Source organism: Nothoprocta perdicaria, unplaced genomic scaffold (genome assembly GCF_003342845.1).
Source record: "Nothoprocta perdicaria isolate Ctin4 unplaced genomic scaffold, notPer1 scaffold_229, whole genome shotgun sequence".
Lineage (NCBI taxonomy): Eukaryota > Metazoa > Chordata > Aves > Tinamiformes > Tinamidae > Nothoprocta > Nothoprocta perdicaria.
Window position 1 is genome coordinate 1,064,780 of NW_020455454.1, and position 17,898 is coordinate 1,082,677.

Consider the following 17,898-nt stretch of genomic DNA (forward strand, 5'->3'; position numbering starts at 1 on the left):
CGCGCTTTGCTGCCCGCAGATGGAGTACGACTGGCTCGGCTTCGGCTACGCGGCGCTCGTGGCCTCCGGCGGCGTCGTGGGCTACGCCAGAGCAGGTAGGGGCGGCGGGGCGGGAGCGCGCGGCCCGCGCCGCGCCTGGAGCGCGGGGAAAATCCGGGACCGACACTTGGGCCGGGAGCACAGCGGGAAGTGCCCGGGAGCACCGGCGTGAATGGCAACCTTAAGGGAGAGCACTTCTTAATTCTTTGCAAAAACGCCTTTAAATGGAGGAGTTAAACGGGTGCCCGTGGTTTAGAGTGCTGTATTTATCTGTGCTAATAAAAGCACTTGGCTGTCAGTGAAACGGATGGAGTCCGGTGAGTTCCAGGCCCGGATCACTTTGGAGTCGGTATCCAGGCGCCCACGTCATGCAGCAGTGCTCTAACCTGTTCTGCCTTGTCCTCATTTACCCATTTTCTTTCTCCTACGGATGTTTAAGCCCTCTGGGAGGCTGTTTAGTTAGTTGTGTGCCTGACCTCAGGAGCTTTAAGCCTGACCTTTAGAGGCCTCACTCGGTGTTTCCAGTGTCAGCCAACCAGGGCGGGCAGAGTTCAGTTTGCATTTGCAGGAAACGCAAATAGACAGTCTTGACACACTGCAGAAATCCTTGTTACTTGGTAAATGGTACTTGCTTAAATGCTTTGAAGTGTCATATCAATAAAAAAAAAGAGCAGCATCTTTTATTTGCTTTAGACGTTTTGCTTGGTTTGTGGTCCTTCAGCAGGCGCTTTCTCTCCCCTCGCTGCAGGCAGCGTCCCGTCTCTGGCTGCCGGCCTCCTCTTCGGCGGCCTCGCGGGGCTCGGCGCTTACCAGCAGTCCAAGGACCCGAGGAACGTGTGGCTTTCTCTGGGTGAGTCTGCTTGGCTCCTAGGTACTGAATGGTGCTGCTAGCCATATAACTAGCGACGTCTTTTTTTATCCTGGTGTGCTTCTGCCAGCTGCTGCCGTTTTATTTATAAGAAGGCTGGTAAATGGAATGCGCGTGAAAGACGCTTGGCTGTGAAGGAGCATTTCCAGTCTGCGGCCATGGAATAAGCGGGTGTGCAGGAGCGGGAACCCCGTGATGTCGCAGGATAGGGTGTTAAGGAATACGGGTTTCCACAGGCACCTCAGTAGTGCAGTGTGTGTTTTAGCATGTGGAAGAAGTCATCCTAAGGAGGGAATGGTCTGTTCTTTTTGCTTCTGGTGGATGAGGCACTTACATATGAAACCATTAAAAAAATCAAATACACTGTAGGCCAGATTTTCTCTTGGCTCTTAATGTTTATAGAGCCAATGTTGGCTGTTAATATTCAATGTTAACATCTTTAGAATGAATGCATATAGAATCAAATGTCAAAAATGCAAGTTTTAATTTAGTTTGCCCTTTTACTTCAAAGGTCCCAGAAAAACTGAGCACCCACATCATGATTTTTTAGCATCATTCGAGCTTTCTGGCAGTTTTGAGACTGTTTGCACTAAAAGAAATACCATTCCTGTTCTGCAAATAGACTGGGGGAGCATCTTGTTTACTTGCTGGGAAAGAACTGGTGGTTGTGGGTGGTTAGACTTAACTCTGACCAGAATTACTTACTTTTAATGTGTGGTGGTGYACATTACCAAGGTTGCTGTAAAGATTGCAGCAGCTTTTCCTTTTAACAAAACAAATAAAAAAGCAAAAGTTGGCCTATGTTTCCCTGTGAGGATGAGGGAAGCATTCTTGTCTGCAGGTGTTTAGCGTCTCCAACGCTGTTGCRTGGCTGTGCTGATGCTTCAGACCTGCTTCCCTGAAGTAGCTCTGGCTGAACTTGYTTCTTTTCTTCTCCCAGTGGCGTCTGGAACTTTGGCTACAGTTATGGGAATGAGATTTTACAACTCCAGAAAAGCAATGCCCGGGCTAATTGCTGGTGCCAGGTAGTCACATGCCTTTGTTTTAGTCTGTATTATTGAATAAGCTTTTTGTTTAATTTAGATGTGGATTTACTTGAAAATGTTACATAAGTTCTGTGCAAAATAACTTGTTGGAGTTCAGCCAAATGAAATCCTGCCAGTGTTCTTCCTTCTTGCTTTTTGTGGGATTTTTGACAAATATTCTGTTCCACAGTTTATTCATGGTTGGACGGCTGGGATTGCAGATCATGGAAAAGCCTCTTCAGCCATAGGTCTGCTGCAAGTCACTTGAAGATACGTGACTGAGAAGCCTGAAAATGCAACTGCCTGAATGCACTGCACAAAAGTGGAAAAGACACTGCTGCCTGTGCACTGTATTTTTCATATCTTAATGATCCCCTGTATTTTTAAAGGGCAGAAGCTGAGAGCCCTTACGTTGTTTAAAACAGTATTGTCTCAATCTCTGCTGTATTATGAACCAAGAAAATAAGCAAATAACGTTGTTTAGTTTCTGGTCCTGCAGCTCAATGTAGGCAAAGACCTTTTAGCACTTGTGTGCAAACAGTTACAGGACTGAATCTTTAAGTATGCAWTTGGATTTGTCATTCTGAAATCTGTTATAAAGAAGTTGCCAATTTGTCATTAATGTTTACTGTTAAGAAATGTGCTCATTCTGTTACCCATTGTCCCACCATTTAGCTGCCAATTTTTTTCTTTCATMAAGTTTGAGTTCTCTCAGCCAAGGACTTTGTTTCAGCGCTGCAACACACCCGTGGAGCAGAGTGTCAAGGTAACGCAAGGMATGTAAACCTGCTGCTTACAATCATGAGCAAAAGTGCCCAATTAAATGTTGTTCATTCGACTTTTACAGACTGTTGCTTGTAAGAGAAATTGAAATATGCTTCCTCGGGTAACACTGAAGTGCAGGCATAGCTTTTGTATTTCATGAGAAGATGTAACGCTAAATAAAGCAACAGATGATTATTACAAACTTCTGCATTGTACACAGGGTTTTTTTTGTTTTTTTTTCCCCATCCAGGTTGACAGTTTGGTGCTTTTTCTGCAGAGAACTTGAATGTTTTTGTGAACATGTATTGCATAGATGATACCACTGTCCATTCTCTGACCATAACAGACAGTGACTTGTAAATATAAACATTTCACCAGTGCAGAGGGGAGAAAAATGCATACAGACCATTTATTCAGGCTGGTGTTGTATTAGAATATAATGCTTGGGTTTTTTTTTTTTTTGCAAGATGATTGATCTATTTCAGATTTGAAAAATTCTCTGTGAAAGTTTAGTTAAATACTAGTGAGCTCAATTGCTGAGTCTTTGCTGTCAGGCAGTTCCCTAAGTCCTCTGTTGCCTGAATTCATSCTGAATACAAACCTGCCCTGCACCAAGTGCATGGGAATGTATCCTCTTTTCTGGGCTCCTTTAGCTACATCCTTCTCTACACAGACCCTTAGCTTCCGTTTCCTCAGCCTTTGCTGTTTGGTGACTTGTGCTGGGAGACGGGAGCAAGGGGAGTGATCCTTTAAGTCAGTGCCTCTGGAGTCCCTGTGCTGAAAGTTCTCTGGATGGGGGGGCCTGGTCGCTCTGTAGGAAGCTGAGGCACAGTTGGTTTCCTTCCTTCCACCTTTCTGCAGTGTTTAAGGAAATGATCTGGGGCTCTGGATGTAGTGGGGAGGGGGGAAATAGTGCCTATCTGGGCACAGCAGGAGTAGTTTGAGGCAGAGCTGCAACAACTGTACAAAGCCTTTGAGCCTCTTACTATTAGTCCTGAAGGTATTAGCAAGAAAAAAATGTTAATATTGGTCATATTTTGATGATAAATGAATCAGGTCTGTTGTGGATGGTTAAAGCAATTTCAACATCCTTCAACACATGGTATGGTAAAAGAAACAGCACGTTTCTTCTAGCTATATTTAATGCAACTAATATTATCTATTTTTTTCTGCTCTAGGTGACTTAGAAAGCAATGGACAGAGGTTATTAGTTAATTCCTTCACTGGATTTTGATCTTAAATACATCACTGGCATCCTGTACTATAGAAGAGTGATGTCTGTCTTTTATCATAAAGACACCATAAGCGCATTTATGAAGCAGGATTGTTTTAGAAAGTCAGGTTGTCTTTCATTGTCTAAACCAGATGTTGATACTCTAAAAATAAATAAGATACATTTTGGTGCATAAGGACGTTTATTAGTACTAAGGGAAGGAAAAATACTTAGGCTGGACCAATGGCAAGCCTCTTGTACATTACTGACCTACATATCCCTATCTTCTCATCCAGTACTAAGGTGGCCTTTTCCTCAGATGTCATTTTCTTAACAAACTACTAGACTTCTTCATTCAACTGTTTCTGACTAAATCAACTTCCAATAAGTTATTTACCCTGTATATTATGGCCGATTAGGTCAACAGCGAGAACTTGGGGGTTTATATGCAGTTAAGCCATACAAACACTTTTCTTTTTATAGCCCTTAAAGTAATCATTAACCGCTTGACATTTTAAAGAGTGCACTAATTTTGTCCTTTAGAAAGGCAGTGTAACTAATAAAGCATCTATTCTATGTCTATTAACAGAAATATCCTACATCAGCATCTTAAAATGATTTATTGTAGAATGCAAGGTCCTTTGCAGGGTTTTACTTTTAGTGCAGCAGCCAGGAATTGTGTGGCATGAGCACACAAATATTGCAGGATTGCATGAGTAGAGTGGGTGTTTCTTCAGGGACTATAGCTGCCCTTTAGGATCGAAAGCGACCTCTTTGAAGAACAGCCCGAATTCTCTGCTCATGTGGTTTGTTGGACTTCTGTAAGAAGCCAGAGGTTTAGTTCGATGCCAGCCCAATAAAGGCATTCAGATGCACCCTTAAAATGACAACTAGACTGAAGTGTAGTATTTGTTTGTGGATTATTAGGTCCCACCGGAAGGAGTCGGTTCTCACAATTGCTACAACCATTTGCACGTTATAGATGCTAAGCAAGGGCAGTGCCGGGGAGTTCTGGGATCCTGGTTTGATGGAGCCGTGTCCTGCTCCAAGTCCAACCTGGGCTTTCGCACCCAGCCCTGCAGCCCCGCGCTGGCTCCAGCCCTGCTTCTTGCTGCTTGTGTGCAAGAAAGCAGCAGGTGCCAAGGGAGGACTTGCAGAGGGCAAACAATCAAAACAGCTGTTGTTAAGGCTACACCTATTCTATGTGAATCTATTAAAAATATAGTTAGTGAAATACTTTCATTAAATACTCAGTAGTTTTGGCAAGATGTGTTACACAATACTTTATCATCCCCTACCTTACATCCAAAATTTTAAATAATATGTGAAATATGTTTTTCTTCCGTGGGCAATAGGACACAAGTTCTTTTATTATTACCTACTATTGCATTGGCTTAGGAGAAGTGAAAGCAGAGAGGCGTTTGGGGTTCCTGCTGCAGGAGGGCCGAATGCAGCTCGTGGAGCATCTCAGCGGGACGACGTTCTCTATCTGTGCCCTCCGTACTTGGCCACCCAGTCCGTCCTTCCATGTACTGGCTGGATTGTTGGTGGGCGAGCTAAAATATTCATGGGTCTCGTTGCTGAAGTGTAAGTAGTTCCTGGTAGCTGTGTACGAGCAGCTTTGGTTTTCCAAGAATAATCTGAAAGAATCAAGAACCCAGAATCAATTACAGTTAACAAGTATTTCCCTATATCCACTACATTTCATTTTATTTCATTATATTGGCTTCCAGCTGGTCTCATAAGCATTCTTAATTGGGCAGTATTGTGTTCCTGGCCTTTCTACACAGGTTTCCTCTCTTCTTGCAGTTCAAGCAGTCACTGCTTCTGCAAGCTTGCTACAGCTCAGGAGTTTGCACCGCTCCAGGAGTTGACTGCTGCTGCTTTACATGTTCCTCCCCACTTCTTCCACTTTCCCAAGCCTTTAAAGTCAGTAACTTGGGATCCCCATAGCCCAGATTTCGGCAACATCTTATTTTATTTTTTAGCACTCCTAAAGCAAGTCTTGTCCCTTCCTTTCCTCCTTTCATAGTTAAGTATTCTCTTATTGTAGAATACTGATATTTTTTTTCAAAAAATCAGTGTTGTAGATAAAATACATGGGGTCTGCGTATTCTGTTTCTTGTGACAGCCACCTGCTCTTTTCTGGTATTTTTCAACAGTGGGATCTGTTTGGTAAAACTGAGGATCAAGACATTTTAAAAGGGGCAGTCTCAAGGAACTGAACCTCCTGAGGGTTCCATCTCACTGGAGACTAATATTGCGCCCTTGTATTTTAAGATGGCATTCCCTGTATTTCAGCAGCAAACGATTCCCGGCTGCCCTCGCGGGGCAAGGAAGGCCACTTTTCTCAGGACTCAGCATTCTTCTCAGAAAATTTACCGTTTACACTTCATTGCTTTATTTAGACTCTGACATTAAAATACTTAATAGAATAAATGAAGAGAGTGAAAACCAAGGACAGCATAACCTATTTCAGAAAGTAAAAAACAACATGAATAGAAATTTACAGTTTGGATAATCAGAATCAAAGGGTCACCAAAAAATGTAAATATTCAAGGAAGAACAGATAGCAGCTAAAATCTGCCACTCCATCTCTCTAGCCATGCAAATCTGCTGGTTTTAGACACAGCATGAGGGATTTAAGCAATAGGACTCTCACTCTTCTCTGGGACATGAAATAGTCTCTTAATAGACTTCCGTCTGCCAGTCTGCCTGATTTTCACTGCACGTTTTTCACTTCTAATTACAGATTAACAATGATTTTATTTCCCTTTGGATCACCATAAGTAATTTCATTTCATTCTCACTATTCACAGTGGTCTAGAGATAGTTGCAGATGTTGTCCTCCTGTGGACTTCTTGATCCAGACACTGTGACAACTCGMGACAAGAGCCGTTCCTGCAGTGAATCATTGAGGCAATGAAGGGCAGCTCCACTCTTCCCTGGCAGGTTCCTGACCAAGCCAGGTCCCGTATATGCATAAAGTTATGAAGTTATGTCTTCATATGAAGTTAATGAAGTTATGTCTATCTGTGTATGCAGGAGACCGCATGCTGTTGCCTGCCTCCATTCCCCCTCCTCACAAGTCACCTGAAGTTCCCYAAGAGGGAGCAGACAACTGAAAAGGGGAAGTCAGCAAATGAGCAATGTTCTTCAGCAGGGCCGTACCACACTGGTCTGTCATAGCCCAATTAATTAAACAATTCACTATTCAGGGCCTTATTATGTCTGAAATAATTAAACCAATGTTCTTGGAGGGTTTACTTACAAATCAGTTTCTCCTGTAATCTGAGCACTTTCATAAGCCTCTAAATCAGAACCCTATCAATAAAGAACGTGCTCAGCCTATACCTATCTTAGAGCAGTGAAAGTAACAGGCATATTCAGAAGGATTTCATATTACTTTCAACTGATAAAGGAAACAAGATTTTTTTTTAATGTAATGCACATCCATGTCATTACTACATCACAGCTATTCATTATCAGCTACTTGCATTATAGGGGGAAAAAACAGAATATAGTAACTTGAAATTTTCACTTCATAAAACACMATTCCTTGTGACATTTAAAGGATGAGAATTTTATGTCATCTCAGTATCCACAGACTTGCAGAGCCAACACAGTGAGGTGAAGACAGAATGAAAAACCATTTTTGTGACCACAAGAGAAGATGTAGACSAGGTGGGACCAATAAATGAGAGCAATTCATTTTAAGTTACTGCTTATAGATTGTTTGTGAATTTACTAAATCACTTAAGGAAGGTCTTTGTCTTTTTTAACATTGGGGCTGTTGTAGGCATGGATCAGCATCAYTTCACTGTATTGGATGAGATTATGCTGATGGTGGATACAGATTTCTGTCCAAAGCTTTACTCACATTTAACTTGGCCTCACAAAACAGGATAGCTCCATGGCACAACTGTTACAGCCAAGAAAGTTCCTACAGATCCACTAAAATGCAACATGGTTTTCTAACCTGGATTATCTAGGTGTATTTATTAAATGGTGACAGTACCAATTCTTACCGGTTACATAAATCATGCATTCGTATTTGTGTCAAAYCTCTACGTGGTCATTTACTATCAGACTGTGGAGTTACAAGTTACATAGTTTTACAACTCCGTTTAGCCCTTGGCTAATCAAAACCAATTTAGTCCAAACTTCCTGGAATAACAAAAAACATGTACCTTTATTTTCTGTTTTATCTAACACTAGTAGTAATAGCTTCTCTGAGTATCAGGGTTGTCTCTAGGTATCTATGTTCAATTCACGTGTGTTATATGAAAGTCTCAGACATAACTTCTTACAAAGCTGGAAGAAAACCTCCCTACAGACTAATAAACCTCTTAGGAAGAGTGAGAAATGAACTTCTCTGTTTGCTTCAGATGCATGTGCCAGGTGAAGGAATGTTTCTTACCTGAGGCAGATGCCCCCAAAGGCGCTAGCTGTATCCGTTGTCCAGCCGATCCAACTTCTTTTTTATGAAACGAGGGGATATATCCTCCTGGCAGGTTGTAACCAGCAGCACCTCCAAAGCCAGGAGTTCCTGTTGGATGTTACAGAGTTAATATTTTCAGCTGCACTCAGAAAAATTTTGCTTGCTTTTCATAGTCACTTCAAAACATAATTACAGTGCCATAACACTAATCCAGATGACTGTTCTTAAAATTCTTTAGCTGTTATCTGTTGAGAAGCAGCATATATTTGTTCTTGGCTTTGTATATTAGCTGGACCCTTTAAAGCACCCAACAAAGCCTCTCAGTTTATGCTCTAGTACATCTGATGCTGCAATTTAGAAGGCATAAAAATAGCAAAGCAGAAAAAACACTTCACATGTACTTTCATTAAATTCAGACCTTGTAGAAAGGTTTAGGCTGAGTTACAGGAAAGCAGAATCTTACGTTTTACTTGCAGGTATTTTCTTTACAAGAAGCTGGTTCAAACACTTCAATATTGGAAAATTAGCGGTAATCTTGCAATCCACAGTTTGGGTCTACAGCTACCTAAAAACAGATCCAAACTCCTCCTGTGGTAAGTGGTGCCCCACCTAAGGTTGACTTYGTGTGTTCCACGATTAAAGGCAGATCCTCTCTCTCGAGGTGTGTGTAGAACTTTATTGTACCTAGTTTGGGTCCAGATTTTTATTTACAGCAGTGCTACCTTGGGCAAATTGGCATAATCTCCACCATTTGTAAGTCAAGAAACAGAGTGCATTCACATACAAAATCAGTACTGAATTTATTGTCAAATAGCTGAGGGTTCAACTATACAATATTTAAATTGTCCCTGCTCTAAGCAAATTTCTGKTCCTTTCTGTCAGTCATTGGTGGGACAGTGTTAGACTCCTGTGTCTGCAGCTGCAATGTCCAGAGGAAAACTATTTTCTCTGGTGTGGTTCCACATTGAGTAGTAATAAATTTGTGAACAAGTCCATACACATCTGTTTTTATTTGACATATAGCAAATGAGCATTTTTATCACAGTAACACTCAGGATGGTTTCAATGGTAGCTCTGGTAAAACATAATAATCTGATTTGACAAGTCCTTCTGTTTCGTAATCTGTGGCTTCAGAACAAACTCCAAATGCTCCTCTTCGCACAAACACGTTTCTCCCTTGTGATTATTTCAGAACTATAAGTTGTAAAATTGGTCATCTACAAACCTCAAATGACTTTGCAGGCAATTACAGCTGGATGGGGTCATACTGTGCCCCTCTCTGCAGAAGCATTAATAACACATATCCAGCTGAGCTCAGGTTTCCCTAAACTGCCACTTGTATCAGTCCTGAGAACAGCTGAGTCTGTACATGGCTTCCCCATATCTGATCYGACACCAGTTCCTAGTGCAATAAAGAATGACACAAAAGCCCCAATAAAAAAATAAAGCTTTAATGAAGTATTCCAAAGAAATGTAACTTCTTAATCTTTTGCTTTTCTTCCTTTTCAGAAGTGTGCCTGAAAGACAAAAACAACACAGTGTTAGTGCCCATGCATGTACATACCTATATACTCTCCTCTTCCCCCCCCAATTCTGGTACCTACTTATTTCACTGGGAGTGCTCTGTGGGTGTCCTTTGACAGCTCAGCAGTATTCCTTGTAGTCCTGAGGTCTGAGAAAAAACACCTGACAGGCTCCTTCTTTATGAGCCCTTCAGCAGGAAAGGGAAGGCGGCAGCCAGGAGGATCAGTTTGGGAGAAACCAAAGAAGGATCTTTAGCTGGATGGAAACACGGGAAGAAAACAAAAAGCCCATCAATACAAAACCAAAGAAAAACTCCAAATAAAAATTTTAAATCCACTGCCGTAATTCATTCCTTACCTCTTACTGGGCTGTGCAAAGGAAGGGGTTCTCACTAGTATCCCCATCAGGCAGCTGGCTGGTCTGGCAGGTGTCAGCAAGCACAAGCCTAGCTCAGGCAGGAGCCCCTGCCTCACACGGCGCCCACCTGGCTCTTCAAAAAGGCCGGAGTCGTTGAGTCATGTGAGGTAAGCAGCAAGCTAAAACAAATGATGACCTGTTGCACTGAGGTAGATCTCAAAGGCAGCACGTGCCCGAGGTGCCAGAAACTCTGGAGAGGTGAAACATTCTAGCAGCTTTATGGTGCCTGCGGTGAGCAGCATATTTACAAACAAGTGAGGCTGCCAGGAAACTGGATTTTCCACCCTTACTCTGTACGCCCTGAAATCAGTGCGGTCACAGCACTGTGAAGTCGGTGTGAGAGATGCAGAATGAATTCAGCCAACAGCGCCAGTCACAAACGCTGCTGGGAACAACCCGTCCTTCAGCAGAGGTGCTCGTGCTTCTCCTTTCCAGGCAGCCCTTCACCCTTAGCCARCTACAGCCCGATCACACGCTCTGCCTTGCAACTACGACGACAAAATATTCTTTGCCCTTAGAACGAGTGCCAGGGGTTCAGTTACTTATTGGGACATTCACATATTCTTTAAATGAATTTAATAAGGACATGCACTCAGTTTCTTCTCTCACATTTCAAAGGATTGCAATGGCGTGGATTTAGGACAGTCCTCAGGTTGATCTGCATGTGGAGGGAAGTGGCTCCCTCTCCTTTGCTGTAAGAGCAGCTCTTCACTAACCATTTCATTCCGTATTCAGTGAAGTTAATGGTGAAGATACCATTTCCTTTAAAAGCCCAAATCAATAAATGATCTTTTCAGGTTCCGTACAGATAGATAAGTGTATTTTAGTTTTGTCAGAATAAAAAGAAAAATAAAGAAATCCTTAAAGATATATCTATTTGTTTTACTTATGTTCATCCCGGTGACAACTCCAAGGAGTAAAATCAGAAGTGGAACCAGTTTTTCATGGTGCTTAACCCTGAGATAACTAAGATTGACTTATCTGTTCCCCTGCTTCTAGTGTCAGTGAAAGACAGTTGCTAAAGCTTAACTCTTTGTTAAGTAGCCCTTCTGTCTTAATCCCTTAAGCCCAAAGAAGCTTGGTCTAGATCAGTCACAATAAGAAGAAAGAGTTTTGACAAAACAGTGCAACCACTGACAACGAAGAACGTAACTATTTGGAATCTGCATTGTAAGCGCAATTTTAAAAAGAAACTGTAAAAGATAAATATGAACAGTGCAAAGAAGGAAGCTATAACTGCTATAAATTACCTTTKGGGTCCTCTAATTTTTCATTCAACCTTTCTTTGCATGATAGCTTTTCAATTGGTATAATTAAGTTCTCTTCTGTATAGAAGGAAGGTGAAAGGAAGAAAAAGATAGAAAGACAGTGCTTTAGAAAAATAGGGTGAAGAACATGACTGGTGATATAAAAGAAATGAGGAAAAACAAAGCAAGAATTTCAGTCCCACRTCTTCGCAACAGAGAAATACTATCATCTATTAAAAGGTCCTTTCTAACAACGGAATCAAAAGGTATTTTCCCAACAATGCAGTCACACTGTAGTCACACAAACGCACAAATCACACAAGTTTCACCACTCAGGCATATCTGCCAAGTTGACTGATTGTAACCTTGTAATTCTTCATGAGAAAGCATCTGGTTGTTAACTAATTTCCTCTTAGGAGAATGTTGTGGGTAAGGAAAAAAAAAAGGAGGCTCTAACCAAATGCAGTTAAATAAACTGTAAACTGAAAGTGTCAACTTTCAGTCTAATTAATATGAAAATTGAATACACAGATTCATGCCCCAGTGATCCTGCTTTTGTATGCATCTCTCTTAAAGGTTATTGGCTCCCCATCATTTGAAAGATCAGCACATCCAATTTAAGCTACTGATGGAAATAATGGTATTTGTTGAACATCCAAGATTGTTCCAGAGTTACTTATTTATTTATTTATCTATTTATCTATCTATTTATTTATTTATTTATTTTTAAGACTTCTTAGCAGATAGCCTGARTCAGCCATTATGCACAAAACAAGGCTTTTTGATCAGGAGATTTCAATAGAATGATTTTCTTTGCACTCCAGTTTGTAAAGCGGGGAGATGCCCCCTCTTAGTGCACACATCTGGAAACTGAGCACTTCACCTTCTTGTGCCTCATTCCGTTTCCAGGGCATTTTATGAAGAAATTATTTCTGAGGCATTTCAGAATAAGGCAATTCTGAAACCTTGAGACAAGGTTTGTAGATTGTTAGAAGAAAAATTTAGGATGATAGSAAATAATTTTATTATATGTCTCTTCACTCCATATCTTGTGTTCATATGTTGGACTGCTGTTCTACAGTGCCCCACATCACACTGATCAAGCAGTAACGAGGTCAAACTAGTTGCTTAGATTAATTGGATATAACAAAGATATAAGAGGATTACAAACAACAACAAAAAAAAATCTGAGCTTTATAATAAGAGTTAGTTTGTACTTCCCTTATGCTCTGAAAGCAGAATAAGTGGCTTACATTTGAAGACGTTATTTTAAGAGTAAGTAATGAAAACAGAGGGAATGAAAAGGAGACACAGAAGATAAGCCTGACAGAAGTTAAACCAGAGAGTCTTAGATAACTTAACTGTATAAATTATGATATGAAACAACGTGACTGTTTTTGATTACTCTTTTACCTGTATTATTTTTGTTGAAAGACATTCCTCCTCCAACATGTCCTAGAGGTTTAGAAAACAATTGGTTGTTCCAGCTTCCATAAGATCCTTCTTTACTGGCTGCTACTAAAGAGACACTCTTAGGGTTTACACCTTGAAAAATAAATTATGTCAAATGCTGTAACAATCAGTCTGCAAACATAATAATTCAGACAATGATTTGACATTTCTAAAAAAGTAAAACCAACACTGAATTCTTTGTAATGTAAACACCATTAACGGAAGTCAAAGAACAATGTCCATCGATTAGGTTAATTTCCACAATAAAACTACAAAAAGAGTAACATTTACTTTAAAACTTCTTTTTTTTCCCCAGGCTTCCAAGACAACAGCTTTTAAAGTCTATTTAGTACAGTCACCTGTTTTATACAAAACCATAGCCTCATTACTGATATTTTGACTTTCAAAGAGGTAATGCAGATTAAGTACACCTATCAAAAACTGAGTTTCTTAATGCTGAAAATAAACTTGCTTCRATGGTTAAGTCTAGAAGTAGGACAAGGAGGTTCTTGTCACTTCAGCATGTTGGGAACATTAAAAGAGCTAATGGGATTACACAGCATGAAAGCAGCTCCCAGATCTAGTGGGGACAGACTAAGAGTAATACTGATAAATAACAAATATGCTCCTTGAAGGTATTATTGGCTTAAATGCTGATATTAATTATAATTAAGCCTTTCTCACTGGTAAAAAAATACTGAAAAGAGAGTAGTATTAGTTTTTTTTTTTTTTTAAGATAAGAAATCGAGATTAGCTACTCATTTCTGTTATTTTTAGATGAACATTTTTTTTTGCCAGCTTAAGACTCCTGAGCCTAGTGTCCTATTTGACATTCCAGAACTTTATTCAAAACTTATGTCTTAATGAATTCCTGGGAAATCAGTGATAAATTCTGAGAAATATGTAATAAAACCCTTGTCTAGCAATCAGGAGCTCCTTTGTGAATCAGGTAAGTTCTTATATGTGCTCTACAGCAGAAATCACAGTGCACTTGCTGTAATTGCACAAACCACCAGATAAAGAAAAGATAGTAAGAAGGACACCAAGGCAATCATTTTATTACAGAAAGCATTCAAAAAACTAAGGGCATGATATGCTCCATTTCTTTCTCCCTCTTCCCATTCTTCCTACCATTCTTCCTAGCAAGGACATCAATTCATGCTATTCAACTCTCAAAATCAGATTTACACTATGTTACCTCATATTCTTGGAAAATGACTCTCCTGCAAAGACAGGCATGTTTATGAATTCTTTCCAGCCCAGGTGGATAACGTTTTTAAACACTTCCTACCSAAGTAACTTTACTTTTCAGAACTACGTCCCAAACCCCCAAGCCTATAGATGTTGCATGTTATAGATGTTACAAAACTGACAACCTTGCACTGCAGGTATTTTCTTCAGTACTCAGACAGCCTTCCAATGGTCCATCAGAATACAGTCTGAGGTGTCCAAGATATCTTAGATTCATGTGACTGAGAGTGTTTTATATGCTAGTGATCATAAGAGTGCATGAGAACTACTATGCTGTACAAGCAGTGCTGAGCTCTCTTTTACCTTTACACAGCCAGGCGCTTCCACAGCAATTGTGGCAAGGAATCACCTTGTAAAACACTTAACCCAACACTTGAAGATTAGCCAGGTTATGAGAAGTGAAATTATCCAGTGTGAAACATAAGGTTTAAYAGTACAGCATGTAGATTGTTTAGGGCTTGTGTTCCCCCTTACCAGGTAGGTATCTTGATTGCCTCAGGTAGTACTGTTTTGCTGATGTGTTYGATATTCCAGAATCATTTCGCATTGGAACCTTATTTTCACCTGCTGACTGGACACAGCCTGAAAGTTTTGCGTCTGGCCCACTGAAAAATCAAAATGTTCAGACAACATAACCAAAAATTTCAGCTCAGAATAACATAAGCTAGCGCTAGATTGAAGAGCACAGTGCTCTTCCTTCATCCTGCCTTCAGCCATCAAATTCATTCCCACTGAGAGTAGCAATCGGATCTCCTACAGCATGAGTTTGACTAGGACTTAAAAAAAAAAAAAAAAAAAGTATCCAACACCATTTAATGGCCACTCATGGTACCCTTTGAATGTCTAAACTGATACAGAAATTGTTGTTTATAATAAATTAAAATGTAAAAAAAACCCAAAAATAACAGTCGACAACAATGTTTGCATTGCTACTTCAGAAAGCATAGAAAAAAGTACTTGTTATACATATGAAAAAGTGCAATAGTTTTGAAAGTGTGTATAAAGACTTCCCTCCACCCCRTTTCAGAACTCCATATGCTTACTCAGTTAATAGGAAATAGAGGAAACTTGARATGTGTTTTAATTAATGAAACATCAATGAAAAAATCAGGACTATATCTCATTGAGGTAATTACTGAAAGGAATGAAAGTGGAACCGTGTATATGAATGAAGAATTGGATTATAAATGAAAATTTTGATAAAAAGCAACTAAAGACTTTCAGAAAGGAATAATGGAAGTATATATGTAAAATAGCTAGTCATATCACCATAATAAGAAGTCTTTGTKTTAAATGAGCTCACTGAGAAAATTAGATTAGGTAAAAGAATTAAAAAAGCCTAGATGAGATTACTGCTCAAAAAAGAAGGGGGAAGAGGCATTCTGAGCAGTTGTCCTTTCACGAATCTCTCAAAGGAGGAATGTTTACATTTAGAAGGCTTTTTTTAAAACCAATGAAAAGAAAAACTAAGGCAGATAAAACTGTGTAATCCAAGTAGTACATGAGAGGCAGTCCATGGCACCCTTCCTCATTTCCTTATCCTATAAACAAGTTCAAAATAAGTGAGATCCTCTTGGGAAAAAAAAAAATGGCTACTTTAAGAAACGGTCTATCAAATAAAGGCAAATGTGGAGAAGTATTGCAAAMCTTTCCCTAATTTGAGTGACAGAAAAAAATGAAGTTTCAGTAAAGCAGTAAAGCAAACAAACAAACAAAAAAGGTTTCTTAAAAGCAAGACAAACATCCAAACTCTAAATGTCTGAAAATAAATTTGATTCAGCTTGCATATTAGTGTTGTTTTGCGATGACTACGAACAAACCCGATATGCTTATATAGCTCCTTACATCCTTKCAGAGCTTCACTGACTTAATTTTTAGCCAATTTGTATCACTGTATAAATCTATTGGACATTGTGAACCATGAAAACTGTGAATTTATAGCTACAAGACTTACCCCAAAAGGCATTCCTTATTTTTCTTTTCTTTCAATACTGCAATGCTGGGCTTCTTTGAATATGACATTCCAAATTCAGTGTCATCCAAGTCATCCCAGCTGTCCACAGCCTTTACCAAAGTCTGACCCCATCGTCTCCTGCAGCTTTTAAGCCCTRCTGCACCATTCTGAGGGCCACTAGCTGCTTGTTTCTATTTTAAATAAGGAAAGAAAAGCTTCAATTCAATTCTCAAACTTTGTACTTTACATCTAACTCATTTCCTGAATATGCATGAAGAATTTTGAGATTTTTTCCCCTTGTATTTTGTGCCTAATTTGGTTTGACTCTCAGAAAACAAACAATGTTGAGAGGTATTTGGAATGTTGCTCAGTTGGGTTCTCAAAAACTGCTCARCTCTACCTTATGTAGTGAAGCTAATGCTCTATTTGCAGGCCCAGCTCAGCACTGAGGCTCTGCTGCTGGTGTCTGCAGACCCCGTGTTCTTCGCTGCGGACAACTGCCCCGCTGTCGACAGTTTGCGGGGAGCAGACCCTTCAGGGCAATCACACTCAGGGCTTGGAGAGCCAGTTGCCATGGCCCCAAAATAGCTCTGTCTTTCAGAAGTCTACCAGGCCTTTCCTTAACATTCCCTGCTGAACGAACAATTAGATTATAAAGATGCTCTTTCATATGACTGTATTTTGCTTTATGGTATTTTTTTGAATATCTGTTATGTTTAGCATACTCTACACTGCAGTTCAGTAAGCATAAGTGGAAAGTCAAATGAAGGGCATCTTTCCTTATTTCAAAATAATTTAGGTATTCTTAAAATTTTAACCCAAGGTTTAATATGCATCTTGCTAAAAACTCTTCTTTTAAATTGTGACAAGTTCAGGTATTTAAAGGAAGGGATAAGTTCCATGTATTTTACAGGTGCTCATTACTTTACAGCTATTTATAATATCCAATAGGCAGGAAAGAGTGAACAAARTCATAAAAAAAAAATCTCTAAGCTTTCTGAGGTATCTTCTTGAATAAGGCAAAGGAATTTCTAGCTTTCTATTTATTTAATGTATACTAATTACATTTCACGAATCATTTTGTAAAGATCAATAAGTGACAGCTCTTATAATTATGTTACTGTGTATGTCAGTAAAGGCCATTWTAAAAAAACATACACTGTTGTTACAAACAATATGTTCTTCTGATGTGCTCCAAAATCTACTATGTTATATCTTTAACTAATCCTTAATTATCTATTTATAATTCCTCTCATAAGGAGTATGACAATTTTCAGGGGATGCACTGGCTCTTCATAGCAGTAGCTTGTAAGAGAACTACCTGTCTAAATTAGCCATTACCAAAAAAGCAACTTACTGGTGATGAGTTTTTAACGAGGGCTGGAAAAAACGGTTGTGCCTGGGACTGCTGCTGTTTTGGTATTTGCTGGGTCGCTGTATTCTGAGGTAACTGGATTTGCTGGAGAGGCGAGTGGTCARCCTTTGACAGGGGCTGTGGCTGTGTTTTGTCAGGTACCTCAGGTGAGGACAGAGGTTCTGGCTTGGCTACAGCCTCCAGTTTGGGGAGAACAGGCTTTGGCTCTGGTGGCTGAACTGCTTTAAGAGGAGTCTGCTTCTCCAAATATTGGGAAGGAGGTCCCAGGACTTGGCCAACTTGAAAGTAAGGGTACTTCAAAGCCTAGAACAGAAGATGGAATTATAT

At 39.9% G+C, this 17,898-nt stretch overlaps 2 protein-coding genes across 3 annotated transcripts in view; one reads left to right on the forward strand and one right to left on the reverse strand.

Annotated features, from left to right (window-relative positions):
- Positions 1-6: 6 nt before the first annotated feature.
- LOC112947303 (transmembrane protein 14C-like) lies at positions 7-2,848 on the forward strand. Its single transcript, XM_026039358.1, has 4 exons — positions 7-95; positions 788-889; positions 1,848-1,932; positions 2,123-2,848. Exons 1-4 carry the CDS (start codon positions 20-22, stop codon positions 2,178-2,180), a joined length of 321 nt encoding a protein of 106 aa, XP_025895143.1. The 5' UTR covers positions 7-19; the 3' UTR covers positions 2,181-2,848.
- A 1,358-nt stretch (positions 2,849-4,206) lies between these two features.
- MAK (male germ cell associated kinase) overlaps positions 4,207-17,898 on the reverse strand; it is a 28,825-nt gene continuing 15,133 nt past the window's right edge. Inside the window, exons 9-15 of one of the 2 annotated variants that reach the window (XM_026039356.1) lie at positions 17,554-17,874; positions 16,197-16,387; positions 14,717-14,847; positions 12,953-13,084; positions 11,543-11,617; positions 8,331-8,459; positions 4,207-5,550 (exon numbers count right to left, since the gene is read on the reverse strand). In XM_026039356.1, coding sequence (XP_025895141.1) covers positions 5,396-5,550; positions 8,331-8,459; positions 11,543-11,617; positions 12,953-13,084; positions 14,717-14,847; positions 16,197-16,387; positions 17,554-17,874 — 1,134 coding nt within the window. In that variant the 3' untranslated portion in view covers positions 4,207-5,395. The remainder of the gene's footprint in view (positions 5,551-8,330; positions 8,460-11,542; positions 11,618-12,952; positions 13,085-14,716; positions 14,848-16,196; positions 16,388-17,553; positions 17,875-17,898) is intronic. The other variant, XM_026039357.1, reaches the window with a different exon arrangement.